Source organism: Lachnellula hyalina (assembly GCF_007821495.1).
Source record: "Lachnellula hyalina strain CBS 185.66 chromosome Unknown contig00036, whole genome shotgun sequence".
NCBI lineage: Eukaryota > Fungi > Ascomycota > Leotiomycetes > Helotiales > Lachnaceae > Lachnellula > Lachnellula hyalina.
Genome location: NW_022157150.1, coordinates 144,927 through 165,401, shown reverse-complemented (window position 1 = coordinate 165,401; position 20,475 = coordinate 144,927). Strand labels below are relative to the sequence as shown.

Genomic DNA, 20,475 nt, shown 5'->3' with positions numbered 1-20,475 from the left:
CTATTGCCCGAGAGGTTTCGGTCGACGTCAACATATCCATTAAAGCACAAGGACACGAGATAGATAGCGTAAGCCAGTTCTACGGAGAAGGCCTTTGCTCAAAGGTCGTGCTCAAAAGGCTATTTTGGGAGGTATTTCAGAGACAGCCGCCGCCTCGTGTAACAAGCTCTTCCCCAAAATCAAAGTCTCGTGATACGCTCGCTCTTCGCCGAACTTGTTAGAATAAATTAATTCTCAAAGCAGTAGGTACAACCTAGCTCTTACGAATGACTTGTACATCGTGAGGTTTCTTGCCACTGGGAAGACACCATGATGCTATCAAATCACACCACTCCTGCCAACCATTTCCTAATGCGGGATGTTCAAGCGGAGCGACGTGCAACAAAGACGCTTTGGAAACCGAAAGTTGCCTCAAGAGTCCCCTTTCCATTATCATAACGAGATGCAAACTTCAAGCTTAGGTACAGTAAATGGAAGATCGAAAGATGTGTAGATACTTTCTAACCATCGTACGAGAAATAAAAAGTATGTGCTGATTTCAGACTTTGTGAACCCATTTTCCCGATTACATTAGGCGCAGTCAGAATTCGCGATGAAATTGAACCCAGATTCAAATAACTTCTCCTTCATTAAGCATTAATAATATGTACTACTCGGGTATCGTCCTCCTATCCATCCTATGTTCAAGCCTTCAGTCGCTCTCCTGCAATATCGTCTTGCGCGTCCTTCAGTAGAAAGCTAGATGAGCATTAGCCTAGCACATTCAACCGATCCTTTGATGCACTTACTTGTACCAAATCATTGTAGGACCAACAGTTCCCAAATGCCACAGGCTGTGTGCATCAAGGCAACCCCATACCGGCGGGAAGTCAAACAGCTCCAAGCTCATCGCCAGTATAATCCACGCAACCGCCAGACCGGGCCATGTAGCCCAAAGACGTCCCGAATTTCTGTATTTCTTGAAACTGAACCAGCTCCACAGTGAGTTCTGCAGGACCCCTAGTATCACGTTTGCTGCCATATTGTACGTATAATCCCAATTGAACAATTTCAAATACGCAACGTGCGCCACGTACATCGACAGGCAGAGAACCGTCCAGAATCGCCGGACTGATTTTGTCTTCTTTCCACCTTGGTCCATTCGAAATATTCGGATCGGGGTGTAGTAGAAGCCGTACAGTACGCTTGCCCCAGCAGCAAAATAGTCCAGCTGTTCTGTAAACTCGAAATCTCGCATGTGAAAAAGCATGCTAAATATCCAGCTGACCATTCCAAAGTACGCGAAAAGAACATAGTACTTGCGCAATGGATACGACGCAGGTATGTTGGATGTGACTTTAGAGAGACCATTTTGATGCGCGAGGAAGTTAAGGAGGGAGAAGAAGACCGAGAATGGTTCTTGCATTCCTAGGAAACGGTAGAAGGGCCATTTCCCGTGAAATTGAGTTATCTCTTCATCTGCTGCGACGCGTCGATCGGTGATGATGTGTTGGCAGGCATAATCGCATTCGGCGGGGCAGTCCCATAGGAGGAGTCGGTGGAGGGGAGCTGAAGGGCGTTAGAAATGCTATGTATTCAGAGTTTTTGACTTACGGATTGTTGTAACTGCGCGGCTGCCACAGTTCTCGCGTTTGCAGACCTGAAATCTGATTAGAGGGTTTTGTGATATGCCAGGATGGATTCCGTACCTCAACACATTCTTGAAATTCAGGTAGCTGGTCTCCATAAGAGGCATACACTTGAGATGTAAAGCCCAAAAAGAGAAGCCATAAGGGCCGAGCAACCTGTTGTCTTAAAATCATCGCGGGATGATGTTGTAAGGTTTCCGGAGACTTCGGCAAGGAAGGGCAGTTCACGTGAGCTCGCTTATTTAAATCCACTCGCTTATTCCCTAGCGCCAGAAATTATTATCCTGAGCCTTGAGGTATCCATATCCAAAACTCCACGGCAGTGGTGAAAGGGACATCCCCAACGCAAAAGAAAAGCTTCACAACCACAACGAACTGCAAAAGAATGGTAATGGATTGGCAAAAAGGTAAATCTTGGAGCAGCGGCGGATCTGTCACAAGTTAGCAAACTAACTGGTAATTGTTTCGAATGTTATAACATACCGAACGCCGGACTTCATCGAAGCTTCTTATTGTATTGCTACAATGTCATGCAAACGAGGCACTCTACCACTGAGTTACAGCCCCATTGAGTGGTATTTTTGATTGAAAGCCAGCTATTTTAATATATACGGGTATGAGAGATCAGCTAGGCACTAGCCGTTTCCAGAGGATCCTTGCCTTGTTTCGCATATCACACCGAGAAAACTACCTCCGTACTGGTCAGTATGCTTGACTAAAGGCTATTAGGACTCGTAAAACTATTATTTAGAAGTGTACTTAAAAGTAAGCTTGGGCTTGTTTCTACTCATGCTAGATTTTTAATTCATGCAGTTTTCAAATGCACTACAAGTAGGGAAAATCCCAGACCATAGACTCAAAACTTCATTTTTACCATTCGTACCATTCGTTCATCCCAATTATATAATAAAGTATCTAGCAAACGCCATGAACAATAGTAATTGGTTCTGGTAGGGTATTGCAAATTCTGCAAATTCTTGCCTTTGAGGTTTTCTGTGTAGTCCTAAAGCGGGGCAGTCGGAACATTCCGCCAAATCCCAGCTAATTTCTTCGAGCCAAATCCATCACCATCTCGTGGACATATTCTAGTACTCTCGAGCAATATCTCGCACGCTATAGTTCTGGTATCAAGACAGTGACTTGGGTACCTTAACAAGCTACTGTTTGAAGAACGATCGACGGCCAAAACAGAAATGCAAGACACGTGCCGCGCCATATAGTCCTCAACTGGGTCTACTACAATTAGGAAGCCGGTAGGAAAATCAGAGACAGACAAAAGAACTACAATCATCAAGACATGCAGTCAGTGAAACATGTGTCCGGCAAATGTATACTTCCTGCCAGCACTAAACAGTACAGGAGACTGACGCCAAACCAGTAGATGAAGAAACGTTGTGTGGCAACCTAGATGCCTAAAACCTGCTGAACTGAAAGATAACAAGAAAGAAGGTGAAAATTACGAAGGCAAAGGATAAAAGACATGGAAAGGACGACTAGTCTGACAAAAATTGTTTAGACGCGCTCTCGATGAGACATACTTGGCATATAGCAGTACGAGCGAGCGTCGAGCTTGAGGAAGAGTTCACGAATATGACAGGCAGGCCCGATTCAGTCTGAATCGCAAAGCCCGAAGACTGAAAATTATGTCTATGGTGAACCTTTTATGAAACTTACAAACCCCAAAGGGAAAGGGGAGGTTTGGGGGCAGACGCCCAACAACCAGTTCACTCAAATTTCGCTGTCTTCGGTTTTCTTCTCCTCTCCTTGGGGGCTTTTTGTGAACAGGGCTAAGATCAAAAGATGTATTCGGACCTGGTGGTCATTAGCAAGCATCAAGTCAGAAGATAGTAGAGGTCCAAAATTCATACGCAGAACAGGAAATACTCGAAATTCAGGGGCCTCTTCACGACATGCAGCCGACCTTATTCGTAAGACTCGTTTTCCAAGGGGAGATCCAAAAACTTCAGTGATACAATTCCACAACTCCTACGGTGTTTTATGGCCTTCTTCATCGGAGGTGTGAGTAGGAAAAGCGGTGCCAATTTATAATGTGCCAGACGGAGTGGAACATTAAACGTCGTTGGCGCAGTGCGTATTCTGGACGACACCGGACTGCCCACCCATTCACACAGGTTTGCGATATCTACCTTGGTCTATTTTACCGCAGGAAGAAGTATCTGCGATGCCACGGGCAGTTGGGAGGCAGCCGGCGCAGCACGTTCGGGGTCTATTTGAAGACCCTGAAGAAGAAATGTTAAGAGTTCACTAGCGTCGTCTTGTCCGGTTGCTAAAGGAGTGTAAGTGGACGAAGATAACGTGAACAGTGCATATAAACTTACTTGAGAAAAGCACTTGTTCTCAGTAAGAGACATCCTAGATAGACTTGCAGAAGTCTGGTCGGTATGCCATGTCCTATAGCTGGCCCTTCCATCAAGCGTAACATGCCAGCAATGGCGGCAACAACTTGGCAAGCGAAACAGATTCAAAGAGAGCAGACAACAGAAGGTTGTTCTCCTAGGTACCTATGGCACCATTGGTCTCTCATGGCAGCCTCGGATGAGCGACTAGTTGTTCAGCTTTATGAGGAGCATGAAGCTCTTCGAGAGAGTTTAAATAAACAACGCCTAATAGCAGAAAACCTGGAGATTACAGAGAAGCACATAGCAGCAGACGCCGAGCATGCTGGAGAATATATTGTGCACCGATCCGAAGTGAATCTCGAAAGATACATTTTGGACAAGCCCCCATACCCGTTACCTGCAAGAAAGGCCGTACTGCATAGTTACAAAGTGAATGTGACCTCACGGGCGAGCTCATATTCAATTACAAGAGAAGGCAACGTGTCACCTCCTTCACCTCCTTTACCCAACACCACACCACCTCATGTCCCAACTCTAGACATTGCAGGAACTCCCGCAGTAGCCACATCATCATCATCATCTTCCCAAGATCCACAGACATACCACACCCATCAGAGCCCTCATTACCTACATCACAAGTCGACACTGATAGTTTACCACTATCGCTTTCAGTTCCTTCGCTAATACCGCATTCTGGAACTTCAGAGCCTTGCTCATCACCCGTCCTCGACTACCATGGGTAAGCATGAAACTTGAATGGCAAACACTTCCTTGATCACTAACAGTCATATGTAGCATCTATCGCCCCAAACGAGACAGGCCCCAGCGATAGGAAGCAAGAGATCCAAGCTATCCTGAAGGCCACGGCAGAGGAGAAGAAGGCGTTAAAAAAGGAGATTGCAATCGATTACGAGGTGATTGCGGTCAAACAGGATGAGATTGCGATCAAAAGGAAGCAGGTGACTGCGCTTGATGAAAAGACCGAGGAGTTGACATCGGACCTGAACAAAAGAACGCTTTCCAGTGAGTTTGAGGTCAAAGATATCCTTCCAACCACCACAAATAATTCTGATATGCTATCTGGAGATGCACCTCATAGTGTTTCAACTCCATCTTCTCAACTCCCCGAAGGCCAGAAGCCATAGCCCTCGCCGTTCCCATCTTTGGAAGATACTACTTCGAAGTCCAAACAAGCTAGCAAGGAGCCTGAGACGAAGCTCCCCCAAAAGACACGCGCACTCGAGGAACAGAATGGCATGGATACCGGATCAGAAAACCCTTTCACATACAACCAAGTTAAGGAGTCTTTGACACCTCCGGGCCTACCGACACCTCTAGGCTTCCAAAATCCCGTGTCGCAGCAAACACCAGATCAGATTCTAACTCCAAATGAGCGAAGAGATGCCTTTATTTCGAGGGGTGAGATCCTTGAAAGGATTCACAGTGTTGGAAAGAAGAGAAAGAGACTAAGGCTCCTTTAGTTGGAGACTCTATGTAGATAAAACATATTTCAAGGTATGCCCAGCTACTTATACATTATAAGGGCTTATGCTAATCCTCTATAGCCATTCAATATTTACCACGTTATTCGCAGGGGAAGAGGGTTGTTTTTTGCAGACTTAGATCGAGGGCTGGGCTTGGCATACGGATTTCTATTTCAAAGGCCAACTTGCGTGAAGAAGATATTTGGAGGGATGGGTTATCGCGAAAGTCTCTACGATGGCCAGAAAGCTGATTGGGGTGGGCGACTGGCGTGAAGTGGCTAATCGTATGCTTCGTAATTAGTGCACACATACGCTTCTCTTGGGGATTCATGGTAGTTTTATTTCTAAAATCTTAAAGTCTACACTTTGGTTTTCAGTTATATGATAAAACTCCTTCAGGGGGGTGTCACGTGTACCACCTCCTCGTAAGGCTTGGCACCAATACGGTAGGGCCTTCGCTCTTAGTACCACGCTAGTATATCCTGCATATAAGCTCTGCAAGGTACTTCACATGTAGAATTGTGTTGGAGCCACAGCCCGCCACGAGTATAAAAATCGCCTGCCACATCTTAATTCAGCCGTACCTTCAACCCAAAACGCAGACTTTCACAACCGCACCATTGGAACAAGCAAATACAAGAACATTACATCATTGCCTTGCTCCAACCCTTGCCCCACGCTTACACATAAGTATACTCAGCTTCGTAGCCCGGCACATAACCATGAGGACATGCCACAGCCGGCAAATAGCTATCCACCGTGATACCCTGCATTGCAAAGTAATGCTGCCTAATCGTACTTATCTGCGTATTGTTTTGTTCCGTGTTCTTCGGGTTTCCATACTGCAGTGTGAGGCCATCCGAATGATCAACGTATTTCTGTTCAGCTGTCATCAGCCCTGCCTTGCGAGATCGCATTCCACAGAAATCAAATGCATCAAAAAAATGAGGAGCACTTACTGAGCAATCAGGAACATCATGCCCAAACAGACTCCAAAATAAACTGCCTGCAACTACTGGATTACTTGCATTCTGCTTTGCCAGAATGGTATCGTAGAAGCTAGCCAAGGAGTCACCACTGTTACCTCTCCAGTCGATCTCGCCAGCTAGGTATACGCGATCCGCTTCTTCGACTATCGCTATGTCATCTTGAAGGATGGTATTGTTGAGGGGGTAGTAATGATTGGAAAAGATATCGACTTCTTTGACGTCAAAATGCGTGCTGTTGACACCATACGTCCCGTCAATGCAGAGTTTCTTCGGCCCTAATCCAATTCGTCAGCGGCTGTGCATATATCCAGATAATGCAGGATTCCCCACCAAGCTTTTTGATATATTGACAGATCTCCTTCGTCCACTCGTTAGGGACATCTTTGTCAGCCCATATAATTCCATTGAGCTCATTGCCTGTTTCGTAGCCGATGATCGTGGGGTCCTCGGCATAGGTAATCCCGGTGTATTGATTGACATGAGTCAAGAGATGTCTGATATAATCTTTGAAATCGCTGATTATAGTCTCGTTGGTATAGAATTGCAAGGTATCTGGAGGCAGAGGTTTATCGCTACCAGAGATGTTGAACCCTCTCCAACGCAGAAAGTTGAACTTTCCCCCATGGTAGTAGTCCTATTCCCATTAGTTTAGCTGAGCCACTCAAAATTGTGATAACATACGTAGTCATCAGTAAGGGGAGCCATAATCCTCAATCCGTGCTGCCGAGCCTGGAACACTGCCCAGTCTATGGTCTTGAACGCATCCTCATTGTACACCCCTAGTTTTGGCATCAAGCTCAATGGGTTGCCAGTACTCACCCCAAGAGTCTGGCTCCGGATCAAACGAGCACCCATCATGACCAAGGTAGCCATTGCCTCTGTCACTCTGCCAGGTGTGGGGTAACTTGCGTTCAACGGTGCATAGAATGGCTCGCCCTCTGGCGGAATTACATTCTCGTCTAATCCAAGCCAGTATACATTTGCCCCACTCGCAGTGTACTTGTCTCCCAAGAGCTTGAGAGTTGTCCCTTCTCTGTACACGTATGAATTACGTGCCAAGTTAACTTTGTTGGGCTCAAGTAGTGTCTGAAGGATCTGTGGCGTCAAGGGCGCATGTTGAGAAAGAATAGAGCTGAAAGCCGAAGCAATGGGTTGGACATCGGAGGATGCCTGAGAGGGTACGTTTGAAGCTGCTACAGTGAGGGCTAATAAGGCAAACAACGGGAGATATCTAGCAGACATTATCGGTAAAACTTAGGATAACATAACCAAAATTCAAGAATTGAAAACAACCTTTTCAAGGACCATAAGTACACTTTTTCTCTGCCAGATGAAGTCATTCATCTCGGGATGATCTCGCCGAAAATGACATGGGCATTTATAACCCTGGGAGGTGACAATTATCGGATGAAGCAACGAATGGGAAAGGAAGCTTGAAGATAGAATGATGTGTGGTGAATGAGGGGTATCCCGCGTCTCCTGCACTAACGCGGGGTTTACTGTACATTAATGGAACTCCATGGCCTTTGGGAGAGCTTTCAGGTACCAGATCTGCGGAAAACCCAACACGAGGGCCTATAGAAGATCATCCTGGTAATAATAAGAGAGTAGAAAGGTATGAAAGAGATTGCGGACCGAAACGGGACGGATAAATAAGAAAGCCTAAGGACAAGAGGAAAAGCCACTTGACCCGGAAGAAATGCTTCCGCTCTATATGGGGGAATTAGTATCGCTCTGTAGAGCAACAAATGATTAGGTTCAAGACGCAGAATGTGTAGTAAGAGACTCTAAATGTTCAGAGATAATGACTTTGCCATGGAGAAGAGGAGGAGTTGTCGATGGAAGTTCTTACGGGTAGCTCTGAATCAGGCATAGCGTGCGGACAAACAGTTTGTCAATAGTGGGGGTAATATGGGACGGGTTACCCGGTACTTGGCTTGGTACCTCAGAAGATGTGGAGAGAATTGTAAAAGCAAGGCTAGCACAGACGAAGTAAACACATTTGTAAATTATCATAAACAGCAGTCTTTTCATAATTCTCACAAGTTTTTTGCTCAAATCGTCCTAGTGTTTGCACTTGTAGCTGTATCGTATCATTTCTACCCGAAAAGTCATCTCACCGCTTCGAGCCGCCTCCAGTCCTGTTGAGAGTCAACAGAACGGAACATTTCTAGTTTCCAGTCATTCTGCATCCTTACGATATCCGAAGCTTCCTGAGGCTTTACTTCATAGCCGTCTTCCATCTTGTATGGGAAGTTCATATATGTTCAACCCAAGGGAATACTGCATGCTCATGTATCCTTACCCTCTGAGCTTTCCTTCCTCCATCCTGCCTCCTCTCTCACCCTCTCCTCCACATACGGCATACCTATTTTCTGAGCCCGCAGCTCCACAAACTGCACAGCGCTCTCTAGATCCGGAGGAATGCCATACTCCCACAGCTTGGCCAGAATCTGCATACTCTCAAACGCATGCGCCCGCGGATCGCTGTAGTTGTCGCCAGAAAGCCTACCGTTCGAGACCTCGGAGATGAGGAGTTCGATGATGGCCCGGCGGAAAAGACTCAGTCCCTTTTGGCGTAGTAACTGAATCAGTTCTTCTCCCATATTCTTTGCTGCGTTGAAATCTCCGATCTTGTAGATATCCATCGCCTTTATATGGTACGTAGGTCAGTTGTTGGTTGCATTTTGGCACACAGAGAAGCGAGGGGACTGACCAAGAGACCTTGATCTGCGAGGAACACAAGATCATTTGGCTCTGGAAGCTCAGTCTTCTGTCCTCCAGATCTCATTTCGCCCTTCCAGCCCGGATTCTGGGTCATTTTGTGCATATTTTCAAGACTTCACAGTTGACAGCCCCAAGGGCCTTTGAGAATCAAGGCCTAAGAGCCGTCAGTGTGAAGTAGATAAAGAACGATTAGCGACAGTGTTGCAGAAAGCGAAGCCATCACCATCTATTCATTATCAGACGATCCTGTCCCATGTGCCCCCTCCCCAAACATGAACGTTTTGAGTAATCAATCGTCACTGAGGGGGTGGACATATTACATCAAACCCCTGCAAGTTGTCTATACGGATACGGCTAGGATGAAGCCGCTATCTAATTGGTCTTTTTACTGAATTGTGTTACCAAGCATAAGAGAGGGGTACGATTCGATGTTTCCACCCCCTTTACAATACAAAATCTACACATGGGATGTGGATTGTTCTGGCCGCGTCATCTGATACAGGTTGTTCTGGCCCATGCCTCATCAGACCATAATCTTGAGAAGTGTTCCAGTGTTTCAAAATTAGGTATCAAAATCAGACCACAATTTCATGATTCAGCAGTATAAAAGCGCCATTGATTATCAAGGTTCAATAGTCGGAAGATATTCATGTCCTCAGATCTACAGGCAGTGCGTAGTTTCCCACTGTCCTGTCGAGTCACGACTCGACTCTCGAGATGCAACTTCACAACCAACTCGTCAATATGCTTCCTCTCGTCACACTTCCGTCAATCTCTTACTTCTTCCAACTTCCCAAGTGGAAAATAAACGTATTTATGGTAGGGTAGGCTATTAAGTAGGCCCGAAGTAAGCACAAAACATGCTCTGACAATCGAACGATGATCACGCCAAGTGGTACGATTCTCTTCCGGTCCAAAAGATCTCGCAGTCTCGCGAGAGTCCTTGTAATGTTCTAGATTCTACAGCTTCTAATAGGAAACTCTGGAAAGAGAGAGCATAGAAGTGGCACCACATCTGCCAGCGATCGCCTTTTAGAAAGCTCAACGGAAGTCGGCGAATAATTGACTGTCCCCGAGAGAAAGACTGAGTTGCAAATACTGCGGAGTAATGGCGGGATTCAGGTAGGATAGAGAAATCCCAAAGCATTTGAAAGAGTCTTGATGGGAGGAGTAAAGTAGGAGAGTAAAGACTTTGTTTGCTAGTCTGCATTTTGTCCAGTCAATCTATGGCTATAAGTCTATTTACGCACTTTGGACTCAATGCGCAAGCGCTCTTGATATAGCTGACATCATAACGCATACAAAAAAAAAGTCCTGCCTTCAAAAAACAAATTGAAACTGAGTAGCTGAGAATGGCCCTCTTATCCTGACTTGAAAGCCTCCCCAGACCTGTCTTCCAAGTGTATTTATATAGAATAGCTAGGCGGCTACTCCATAAACTAGTCGAGTCGGGGCTTTGGGGCATAGTAGTCAGCGGATGCTCTTGTATATGCACAAGATGGGGGATACGGTTCTTGAGTTTCGCATTGTGGTGATCGTGGTGCTGTGGTTTGAGAGGGAAGGCTGCGTACTCCGTGATCGTCTCATAGCTAAGGTCACAGGTCACGGTCACGACGTTATGGCATGGTATTACGAAGGCATGGTTTGGGGGTTTCAAACATTATTCATTCCTGATCCACCCCGGGTTTCTGTAGACCCAAATTCCGTGCCCGTGTGTCCTGGAGACATGAGTTTCCTAGCTTGACAAATTCCGATAAGAAGAGCTTTTTTGTGTTGATTGTTTGACGTAAAGTGGGTTGCTTTGTTGACATTGATGGATATCTTCAACGAGAAGTGGGGTGACGATAGCCAGCCAGTCTTGGTGTTTTGTTTTGTTTCTAGAAGTACTGTTAGTATATTGAGCTTGGTATGAGAAGGAGGTAAGTACTTACTAAGATCGTAGAGTGACCTTGATTGAAGTATATTGTGTTTGGAGCATGTCGTGTCTGCTAATTTGTGTGTTGTTTTCTAGTACCAGAATTAGTATCTTGTCATCGCATCAAAGATATGTTTGTACTTACGATGACCCAAAGGGTGACCCGGCTTTAATCCATGTTTGAATGTGAAGATCTCCCACCCAGTCTCAGTGGCCTAACGACGATCATTCATTGATTGCTGTTCTGACGAGGTCTCGACTTTGTAGAGAAAATGTGTTTTTCTGGTCTGTGGCTTGAGAAGTTGGTGGGTGGTGGGTGAGAGATGTGAACACCGTTGGTAAGCAGTTGTTCTGCGACTTGAACCTGGCGGAGCATAATGGGGCTCTGAATTGTTGTTTGTTTTGTTTGTGGTAATGTGAACGCTATTATGGTAAGGAGGGCTACTGCGCCTTGAACCATTAGCGGAGCAGGATGGGTTCTGAATTGTTTGTTTTGTTTGTTGGTGGATTGCCACATTGTGAATGGGCTTGATGCCAGATTTGGATGCCGTTGTGTTGGTAAGGAGATATGTGTACTGCGACTTGAACCGTTGGCGGAAAGTTGTTGGCCAACTTGTTGTTTGTTTGTGGATGGATGCCACTATTAATGGACTTTGTGAAGCATGATGTTTGCTTTGGAGTTGTGATTTCAACTGGATTTTTTTTGTGGAATGCCATCGATGATGGGCTTGTGTTTGATCCCTGGAGAAATAATCCGAGGGTGGTTCTTTTGTGGATCCATTGTAGGATTTTGGAGGCGAGAGTGACAGTCTCTGGGCCAGATTTTTGTTTTGTTTTGTGCCGTACCGAAATAGGCGTTGTTGATAGAAATCATCTGATTGATGAACGTTATCGATATCGTTTCCCGCAGCTTCGAGGCGCAGAGATTTGATAGTGAGTCTCCAAGGATGTGGTCAACTTGTAGAGACATATTCCGTATACCGATTAAATGGGTTGGATTGTTGATAGAAATCACCTGACGTAGTGATGTTATCGAATTGTCATTTCCCGCAGCTTCGAGGCGCAGAAGATTGACGATGCCATAGTAGGTCTTTGGTGCCGTTGATAATCGGGCTTTTGTTCCGAGGTACTCTCGTTTCCCCCCCCCCGTAGATTGATCGGTGAGCTCGGGTCCTTGTGGACTGTCATGCTTGATGTGTTGTTTCAAACTTGCTTCCGGAGCTCTTCGATTTGAGCGAAAATCTCAGCAGCTAGGGCCTTAGCCTTGCTCATCTTTGGTGTAAGCTCATAGATGCTCTTGGTGAGCTCGTTGAGGATACTGATCTTCACTTCATCGTTGTCGCCGCCAAAGTCGACGAAGTCCTGAAATTGTTCTGGGATGATTCCCATCTAGACTTGCTACCACATTTCCTCGAGTCGTTGAGCTTCTTCTCTTTGGATTTGGATGACCGATGAAATCATGGCCATTTTGTTCAGAAGTTCGTCCAAGTGCACAGACTCGGGGGAAGCTTCACGTGGCTGAGGTTGTTGAGGTGCTTGTTCCTCGTGACGAAATCCTTGCTTGCGTTGTTGGTAGTGAATGTCATATCTTTGACGCGCAATTTCATCTTTGAGCACATAGTGGGCGTTCGAAATCTTTTGAAAGATCTTGGTGGCCTTGGGGTTGCCCTCATTCTTGTCAGGGTGGTGCTTGAGAGCAAGCTTTCGATAACTCTTCGTAATGTCTTTGGAAGTGCAGGTTGACTCAAGGCCGAGTACTGCATAGTGATCTTGAAACCCCATTGTGATGTTGTAATGAATACCGTATGATTCGAAGATCCAGTAATCCAGTGATGCAGTGACGTGAGTATGTAGTCACGTGAGGTTATACTGATATATGGTTAGTAGGGTAGGGTAGATGGGGATGGACTGAAGTGAGGATGGAACCATGTGAGGATGTACTAACATAAGTATGGATATACTGATATGAGTATTCAGTGAGTCGAGTATGCAGTGACGCAAGGATATACTGATGTATGGTTAGTAGGGTAGATGGAGATGGACTGAGGTGAGGATGTACTTATAGAAGTATCCAGTGACGTATGCACTAAAGTGGGTATGAATTGAAGTAAGGATCAAGTCAAAGTTCAACCTTTTGGTTGAAGAAATATATGTAAAAGGAAGAAAGGAAAGTCGAAATGAGAGGGGAGGAGATTATCTCTTATACTCCTAGATCATACTAATCGAGCAAGTGACTCACAGTGACTCACGCATTTCTGACGTTATGTTAAGAAATATTTCTAGCTATGTTCCTTGTTAGGTGCATATGGTCTCGATTTGATGGTTTAGTCGTTCTTAATTTGGAATTGGAAGGGACCTACCAACACACGAGACCTTCACCATGCCCGAAAAGCTACATCGCTCCGCACTAATTGAGAAAGCCGTGGGAAAATCCCAGATTTCAACCGCTTGAAAAAAGAGAAGGTACACCGGCGCAATTGGTCTTTACCACAAGCAGTTCACTAATATGATCGTAGCGTTGGCGTCGACGTGGAAATAAAGTTATTCGGGGTATTTTGCTTGCATGGCGTGGGATTCCTGGCATAAAAAAAAAGTTTCAGTTGCAAGCTAAAGTAGGAGTAATCGTTATTCTGTTTCTTCATCAATGTGCGAAGACTAGAGGTCGCTTTCGTACCGGACGCCACTGCCGGCGCGGGCTGGGTCCCAAAGTTGCAACAAACAACAAATTTATATACAACATATTTCCCTCCCAAAAAAGGCGTAAGGCTTTTCTGGCTATATTTTGCTACGAAGACAACTTTTTCTTCGATTCTAATTAATGCATGTTGAGCTTTTAAGGGCACTGTGTGGTCTTCAAAAATCCTCCACAGAAACTTCGAGCTTCTATTAGGATACACTACCCGGAAGAATTCGATGCGACTAAGATGAAAAATCAATGGACGAGCTAATACAACGTCTAGGTAACCGCTTTCTGAGAACTTTGGAACGCAGATGACACCGTCTTGAAATCTCTGTATTCTGCAACATAAATCTTCACTGGCCTTCAAAATAGCCCAACGAAACTTGGTTACGCTAGCAAAAAGTACAAAGACTCAGAAATATGACGATATAAACCAAACCCGCCTTCAAAAATGATGGTAAACTAGTCAACGCGGTCGATATCTTACTTGTGACGCATGCAAGCATACTAAGGTAGTGGATGAAAATTTTGATTGCCATTCAGTTCACTAGAACCATTAATAATCTATTCAAGGCGCAAGAGGATTGTGATTGGCTGCTACAGCAGGACTGCGATCTTCGAGAAATATATCTTCATATAAATTTTGAAAGGGAAGTAGGTTTTGATGGGCGTTGGATTTGACTTTTATAGGGCGACTGTAGCCGAGAATCTAAATCCTAGCCTACTTGAAAATAACGCGATGCGTTCACAGCACTTCAGTACATACCTTACCCATGCAGACATCACAACAGCAGATACAGAACTTCAGATGCAACTGGCTCTAGAGAATGACCACGTCCTTCTTCTGACTCAGTCGGGAGATTTTGTACCGACCTGGGGGCGGCAGTGAAGGTTCTCTCCCGACGTTGAAGATCTCCCCGCCTCAATGCAACGGAAGAAACTGGAGCTCGTGGAGAAAAGGGCTCCGTTGAGGAGAATCTCTCACGACTTCTAAAGCTTGTAAGTCGCTATTCTCGGACTATTGCCCCGAATAACTTGCCTATGTGTGAGTATCGTATGTCCCTTTTCCTGCCTCTTTTCCAATCCACCGGGACCCGTTCTTACTACTGTACACATCGCGCTTTCTTTCTGCATCATAACATTTTGGCGCAATGAGATTCTTTTCAGCGTTACTCCATGCTTTCATTCTTTTTGGAAACGCGTCCGGTCTTATCGCATTTCCTGGAGCCGAGGGTTTTGGAGCTGCAGCAGTTGGCGGTCGGGCGGGAACAATATATGTCGTGACCAACCTCAATGACAGCGGGGCTGGATCTCTTCGTGATGCCGTCTCAACCGAAGGCCGAATCATTGTATTCGCCATGGGCGGTGGTAAGTTTCTCATCCGGAATAGAGAGAAACCAGCTGATATATTTCTCCAGTCATTCAAATTACCGACCGAATCGTAGTTCCTGCTCATACCACGATCCTAGGCCAGACTGCTCCTGGAGGAGGCATCACCGTGTATGGCAATGGATGGTCTTTCTCAAATGCCAACAATTCCATTATCCGTTATATCCGCATCAGAATGGGAAAGAATGGCACTTCTGGCAAGGATGCTATTACGATTGCTGAGGGAAATACCATGATTTTTGATCACCTCTCGGCTTCCTGGGGAAGAGATGAAACATTTTCGATCAATGGATCCGGTGCTAATATTACGATCCAAAACAGTATTATTGGGCAAGGTCTTGAGACTCACTCCTGTGGTGGTTTGATTCAGACAGATGGAGGAGTCTCACTGTTTCGAAACCTCTATATTGATAACAAAACACGAAATCCAAAGGTCAAAGGTAACGAAGTCCAAAGCCACCTCCCCTAATTTCTGCGAAATCTGCTGACGACCGAGCCTTAGGGGTAAATGACTTCACCAACAACGTAGTCTACAATTGTAAGTCATTGCAAAGTCCGTATTCCATCAATAAACTGATAACGGAAGGGGGAGGCGGGGGAGGATACATAGCCGGAGGAGACTCCAACGGCACGTCATACGCCAACATCATCAGGAATTACTTCATCTCAGGGCCTAACACTACAGTCACGGCCTTCACCAGAGGTAACGCCAATTTCTACGGCTACGTATCAGAAAACTACTATGACCCTGACCAGAACGGCGCTCTCGATGGCTCAGCAATCGCTGCTACATCCAGCAACTACGGCGACATGGTCATAACAGACACCCAATACCCATACCCCGCTCCATCTACTATCCTATCCGCATCCCAAGCCGTAGCTCTCGCCATCAAATGCGTCGGTGCAAGCTTAGTTCGCGACAGCATCGACACGCGCCTCATCTCCGAACTCCAAACATACGGAACGACTGGAGAGCTGATCTCGGACGAGACCGCGAGTCCCATGGACGGACCTGGCACGGTTGATTCTGGGATTACAGCTCTTGATACTGACGGTGATGGGACTCCCGATTCGGTGGAGGTGCAGATGGGGACGGATCCCGAGGTGGCTGATTCTATGGATATTTCCGCGTCGGGATATACGAATATTGAGACTTGGGCAAACTCGTTGGTGCCGTCTGGATATTGATATAGAAATATTGTGCGTAGGTACATGTACGTACGTACATAGATTCCGAGCATATTCATCGTAACGATGCAACGCAACTTCCAACGGTTATTCAACATGGCTTTCATCTTCACTGCGCTCTATTATAGCAAGCCTGGTCAGTGTTCTCCAAAGTCCTTACTCCCTCCACCGTTCCACATTTTCCCTCCCCTGCCTCTTCCTCGTCCCTAGGATTTGGTGTACCGCAAGACCAAATCATAGAGGAAGCGCGTCTCATTCCCATCCTCGCCCTCAACTCTATCTCGTGATGAGGCTGCCATATTCATCATCCGTCCGTCAGAGGAACATTTCACAAGGTCGGACTGGAAAGAAAACTACGCCCAAGTCAAGGGCAGAGGGACGTTTCGATGCTGTCTGTATCGTTATCCATTTAAGAGGAAACAATACGTGAAATGTGATGCTTTACTCTACCACTGGGGCTTAAACCGACATCGTTATATTCTTTTCAAGCGCGTCACGTCAGACCTAAAACATACTCTGCCCAAAATTTACATTCATTCTCATCCTCTATAATAAACACCCGCCCAAACACCAAATATACCGTCTCCCACAAAATCCCCCAACATAGTTCTCGTGCACAGCACAATCCCCGTCTTTACCAAGCCAATTTAACCCCTTCATCCCTAGCAAAATCAACACCAAATATACACTGTATCCCACAAAACCCTCCCTAACATACCCAATTCCCATACACAGCACTCATCCCCCACCCCTTTTTCACCGCGGCATTTCTCACTCCCTTTCTCCCTCACCCCCCTCCCAATTCCCATCTCACTCAACAAACCATCCATTATCCCACCTCCCCAGCTCAGCCAAGCTAGCCCACACAGCGCACCTCATCATGATCTCCTCCTGTTCCTCGCAATACGGATACATCGGTTGGTGCCGACTCGCTGTCTCGATAGATTCGGCGACCGCCCTGTCCATGCAATATTCATCTATCACAGCCATAAACGACTCGTAGCTGTCTTCTAAACCCGCAACGGGCTGTTGAGAACTTGGCAGCGTCGCCGTGGCTGGCTCGGAAATGGGCCAATCTGCCCATGGATCACGTAAATCCATTTCATAGAGTCCTATATGTTCCATTGGGCTATCGTGAGGTGAGGAAGGGGTGTTGGGCGCCTGCGCCGTACTGGGATTCTCGATCTCTGCGTGAGCGTCATCCGTGGGGATTGCGGTATACATATCGTTCGTCGCTAGTGAACGTGCTGCATTCCTGTTTCCTGATACGCGGGTTTGGGTTTCTGGTTTGCTGTGTTCTAGGGGCGATGATTAGCACAATGCGATATGGAATTGTGTGATTGTGAGGAGTGTGACTTACTGGAGCCCATGTTTGAAAGTGTTAGTTAAATGCGGTGAAGGGATGTTTGATGGGTAACTAGAGGGATAAAGCTACTTTATATATAAAAGATGTGGTTCTTGTGTTATTAAAACATGGTTCTTGAAGTTTCGAAATTGAGCAGTTTAGAAGTGAAAGTGAACATGTTGAACAAAGAAAAAGCACGTCCTTCACTGTAAGGGTTGTAGATAGACTCTCATAGGGGATGTCGCTTCACGATAGCTAGACATGAATGAAGAATGAGAAAAAAAGAGCAATGAAGCTGGGATCAGCATAGCGGCAGATATTTACATGGTTAGAATACTTTTCAAGGTCGTGAAAGTGAGGATAAGTCCCTGTTCTCTTGAGCTGCGACGCAACACAATGTCTCAGGACTTTGGATGTTCTTAGAAGACTCGAGAATAACAAGCGATTCTTTGCATCTTCCGACCTCTGATACATGTCACATTCTTTAGAGAGAACGAGGAGTGTATTTCACCTGCATAGCCACTAATCACCTGACATGGTCATGCGGTAGGCGTGCAAATCCTAAGTCTCACAAAGCTCTGACGATTCCTGCTCCGATATTTTAGAAGAACGACTAGTTTTCCGGCCAAGTCAACTTGCATTCGCGCATGAAACCAACAATGCGCGCAGACACCTAGGTCTGAAGAAATCGGAGTAATTAGAAATTGAAATTTGTCTCATTGTTCCTTATTATTGTTCGAAATCAACGTTCGATGAAACGCATAAAGAAAACCGAAAACCCAAAACCAGAAACCACGAGAAGCTGGGAGCAAAGGCACGCCTGTGCTTAATCTTCACTATTCCCCCATTTTCTTCTGCATATTATACACGCCGCTGCGAACATTTCCAAGCGGCTGTGCTTGCCTCTTCTGATATATCAAGGGCTGATAGTTTATACTTCACTAAATGTAGTGATGTGAGAAGAGGAGGAGAATATAACTTAAGAATATGTTAAATAAATCCAGCACCGCTCGCAATAGCTAACAAGAAGTCGCAGAACAAAGACAAACCATTCCGCTTCTCACTAGAGAGAGAAATATAAGTCTGGCTCTTATAATCATCCCGAAAGTCAAGCTCGAGACAACATGCGTAGGGACTGCTTAGAACAGTGCAAGGACAAAGTCTCGGCGCCGAGTCGGCGGCACATTCTCACACACTGGTGACACTCCAACTCAATTGTAGTCGGGCAATGAAAATTTGCAAGGAGCCCCACGATTCATGTCAATTGATGACGATATAAAATACCACCGAATCTCATGTCAGGGCGGGAGGCAGAGGCTTTGGATACCTAAACTCTTTACGAGTGAGGGAATTTAGAAAGCCGCGACTGCACCAGCGCTTCTGAAAAGGCCCATCCCGCCTGCTTCAGATCCACATAATCGGGCCTCATCCAGCTGGATGTTCCTATTAAAATTCGTCTGCGAGTACGGAGTATTGGTTGTAGATATGCAAGAAAAGAAATGTATCAAGAAGTAAGAAGGTGGGGACAGAATTGCAAAATAATTGGTCAAATCGCTTAGTCAGCTCAATATCGATCGATGTCTACCCTTCGGCAGAACGATGTGAGCTGATCGTCTCTCGACACGGTGAAGAACATGCAAGAAATACCCTCATACTTTCGGCCCGCATCTGGGCAAGTATCATGTTCGATACCAATCGAGTTTGGTGATTTGATCCAAAATAAGGGCTATAGTAGGTGCAATTTGCCAGTTTCTTTATATAACATCTTTTCTTTCCCCCTTCCTCTATTCAAACCATCCTACCTCAAACCATCCTACCTTAAGCTATCCTACATCAAATTATCCTACAGTAACTTCCATTCCTAGCCACTAAAACTCCATCGGCAAAGCCAAAAATGCATCCCACCCCTCCATTGGCTAGGCAATTCACGGCCCAGGTCTGGCCGAGATGGCTCCCAGCAGCCATGCTAGGAGATTCTCGAGCTGTGATCACTCGCATCGCGCCGTCAACTACAGTCAGCAAGTACCAACCGGCGTCTGCTCGCCAGCTTGCCCCCATGTCCAGTTCCTCGTACCCACCTCCTCCGAGGACACAGACACAGGCTGGACAAGCAAGCCAGCCGACGCAGTAGGAGCTGGTCTTCTTGAACGGCGTCAAATTATGCCGAATTTTCTACTTGTAGGGCCACGGCTATGACTCATCGCATATGTTGAATTGGAACGGATAGCTAGAGGAGAAGGCAAACTTTATTACACGCCTGGGACTGTCATGTTACATGAATTGATGGTTTGGAGCAAGAGATTCTACAGCCAGGCAAGGGCTTTGGAGTTTATAGAAGGACGGTCTAAACGGCCGCACTGAGCAAAAAGAAAACAGTGAATTTTTTCTAAAATAGAGGACAAGGGCATTAGAAAGGCGTTTACGAAAACTGTCTTGGAGTTGGAAGGTTGGGTTGGGGGAGAGAGAGTGAGAGACTTCTAGATAAGACTTGAAATATACTGGTAGAATTGTGGGGTATGTACTCATGGCCCATGAGTCATGGCCAAGCTTTATAGAGATGAATTCTTAGAAGAAGAATTCTAATGATTAATGGAACAATTTTATCGGTTGTTAAGTCAGTTGATCAGATGATGTTGATGCCTTGTTTATGTTATATCAGTGTACTTGCCTTATTACCCTGCACCAACATTGCAAACTTGATGCGTGACTACTACCTACGTAGTTATACTTGTACATTTACAGAAAACGCGGAAGAAGACGATGTAAGAAG

General features: G+C 45.7%; 3 protein-coding genes across 3 annotated transcripts; all 3 read right to left on the bottom strand.

Moving 5' to 3' along the window:
- Positions 1 to 683: 683 nt before the first annotated feature.
- Positions 684 to 1,405, bottom strand: SPAC823.07 (PER1-like protein; the record flags this gene model as incomplete). The annotated part of the gene is made up of 2 exons (XM_031147751.1): positions 684 to 738; positions 789 to 1,405. The coding sequence occupies 2 exons, from the start codon at positions 1,403 to 1,405 to the stop codon at positions 684 to 686; spliced, it is 672 nt and encodes a 223-aa protein (XP_031006914.1).
- A 41-nt stretch (positions 1,406 to 1,446) lies between these two features.
- On the bottom strand, positions 1,447 to 1,726 carry LHYA1_G002776 (uncharacterized protein; the record flags this gene model as incomplete). Its single annotated transcript, XM_031147750.1, has 3 exons — positions 1,447 to 1,548; positions 1,594 to 1,639; positions 1,689 to 1,726. The coding sequence occupies 3 exons, from the start codon at positions 1,724 to 1,726 to the stop codon at positions 1,447 to 1,449; spliced, it is 186 nt and encodes a 61-aa protein (XP_031006913.1).
- Positions 1,727 to 6,152: 4,426 nt separating this feature from the next.
- Positions 6,153 to 7,703, bottom strand: MAN2 (Mannan endo-1,4-beta-mannosidase; the record flags this gene model as incomplete). The annotated part of the gene is made up of 3 exons (XM_031147749.1): positions 6,153 to 6,736; positions 6,792 to 7,095; positions 7,143 to 7,703. The coding sequence occupies 3 exons, from the start codon at positions 7,701 to 7,703 to the stop codon at positions 6,153 to 6,155; spliced, it is 1,449 nt and encodes a 482-aa protein (XP_031006924.1).
- Positions 7,704 to 20,475: the final 12,772 nt, after the last annotated feature.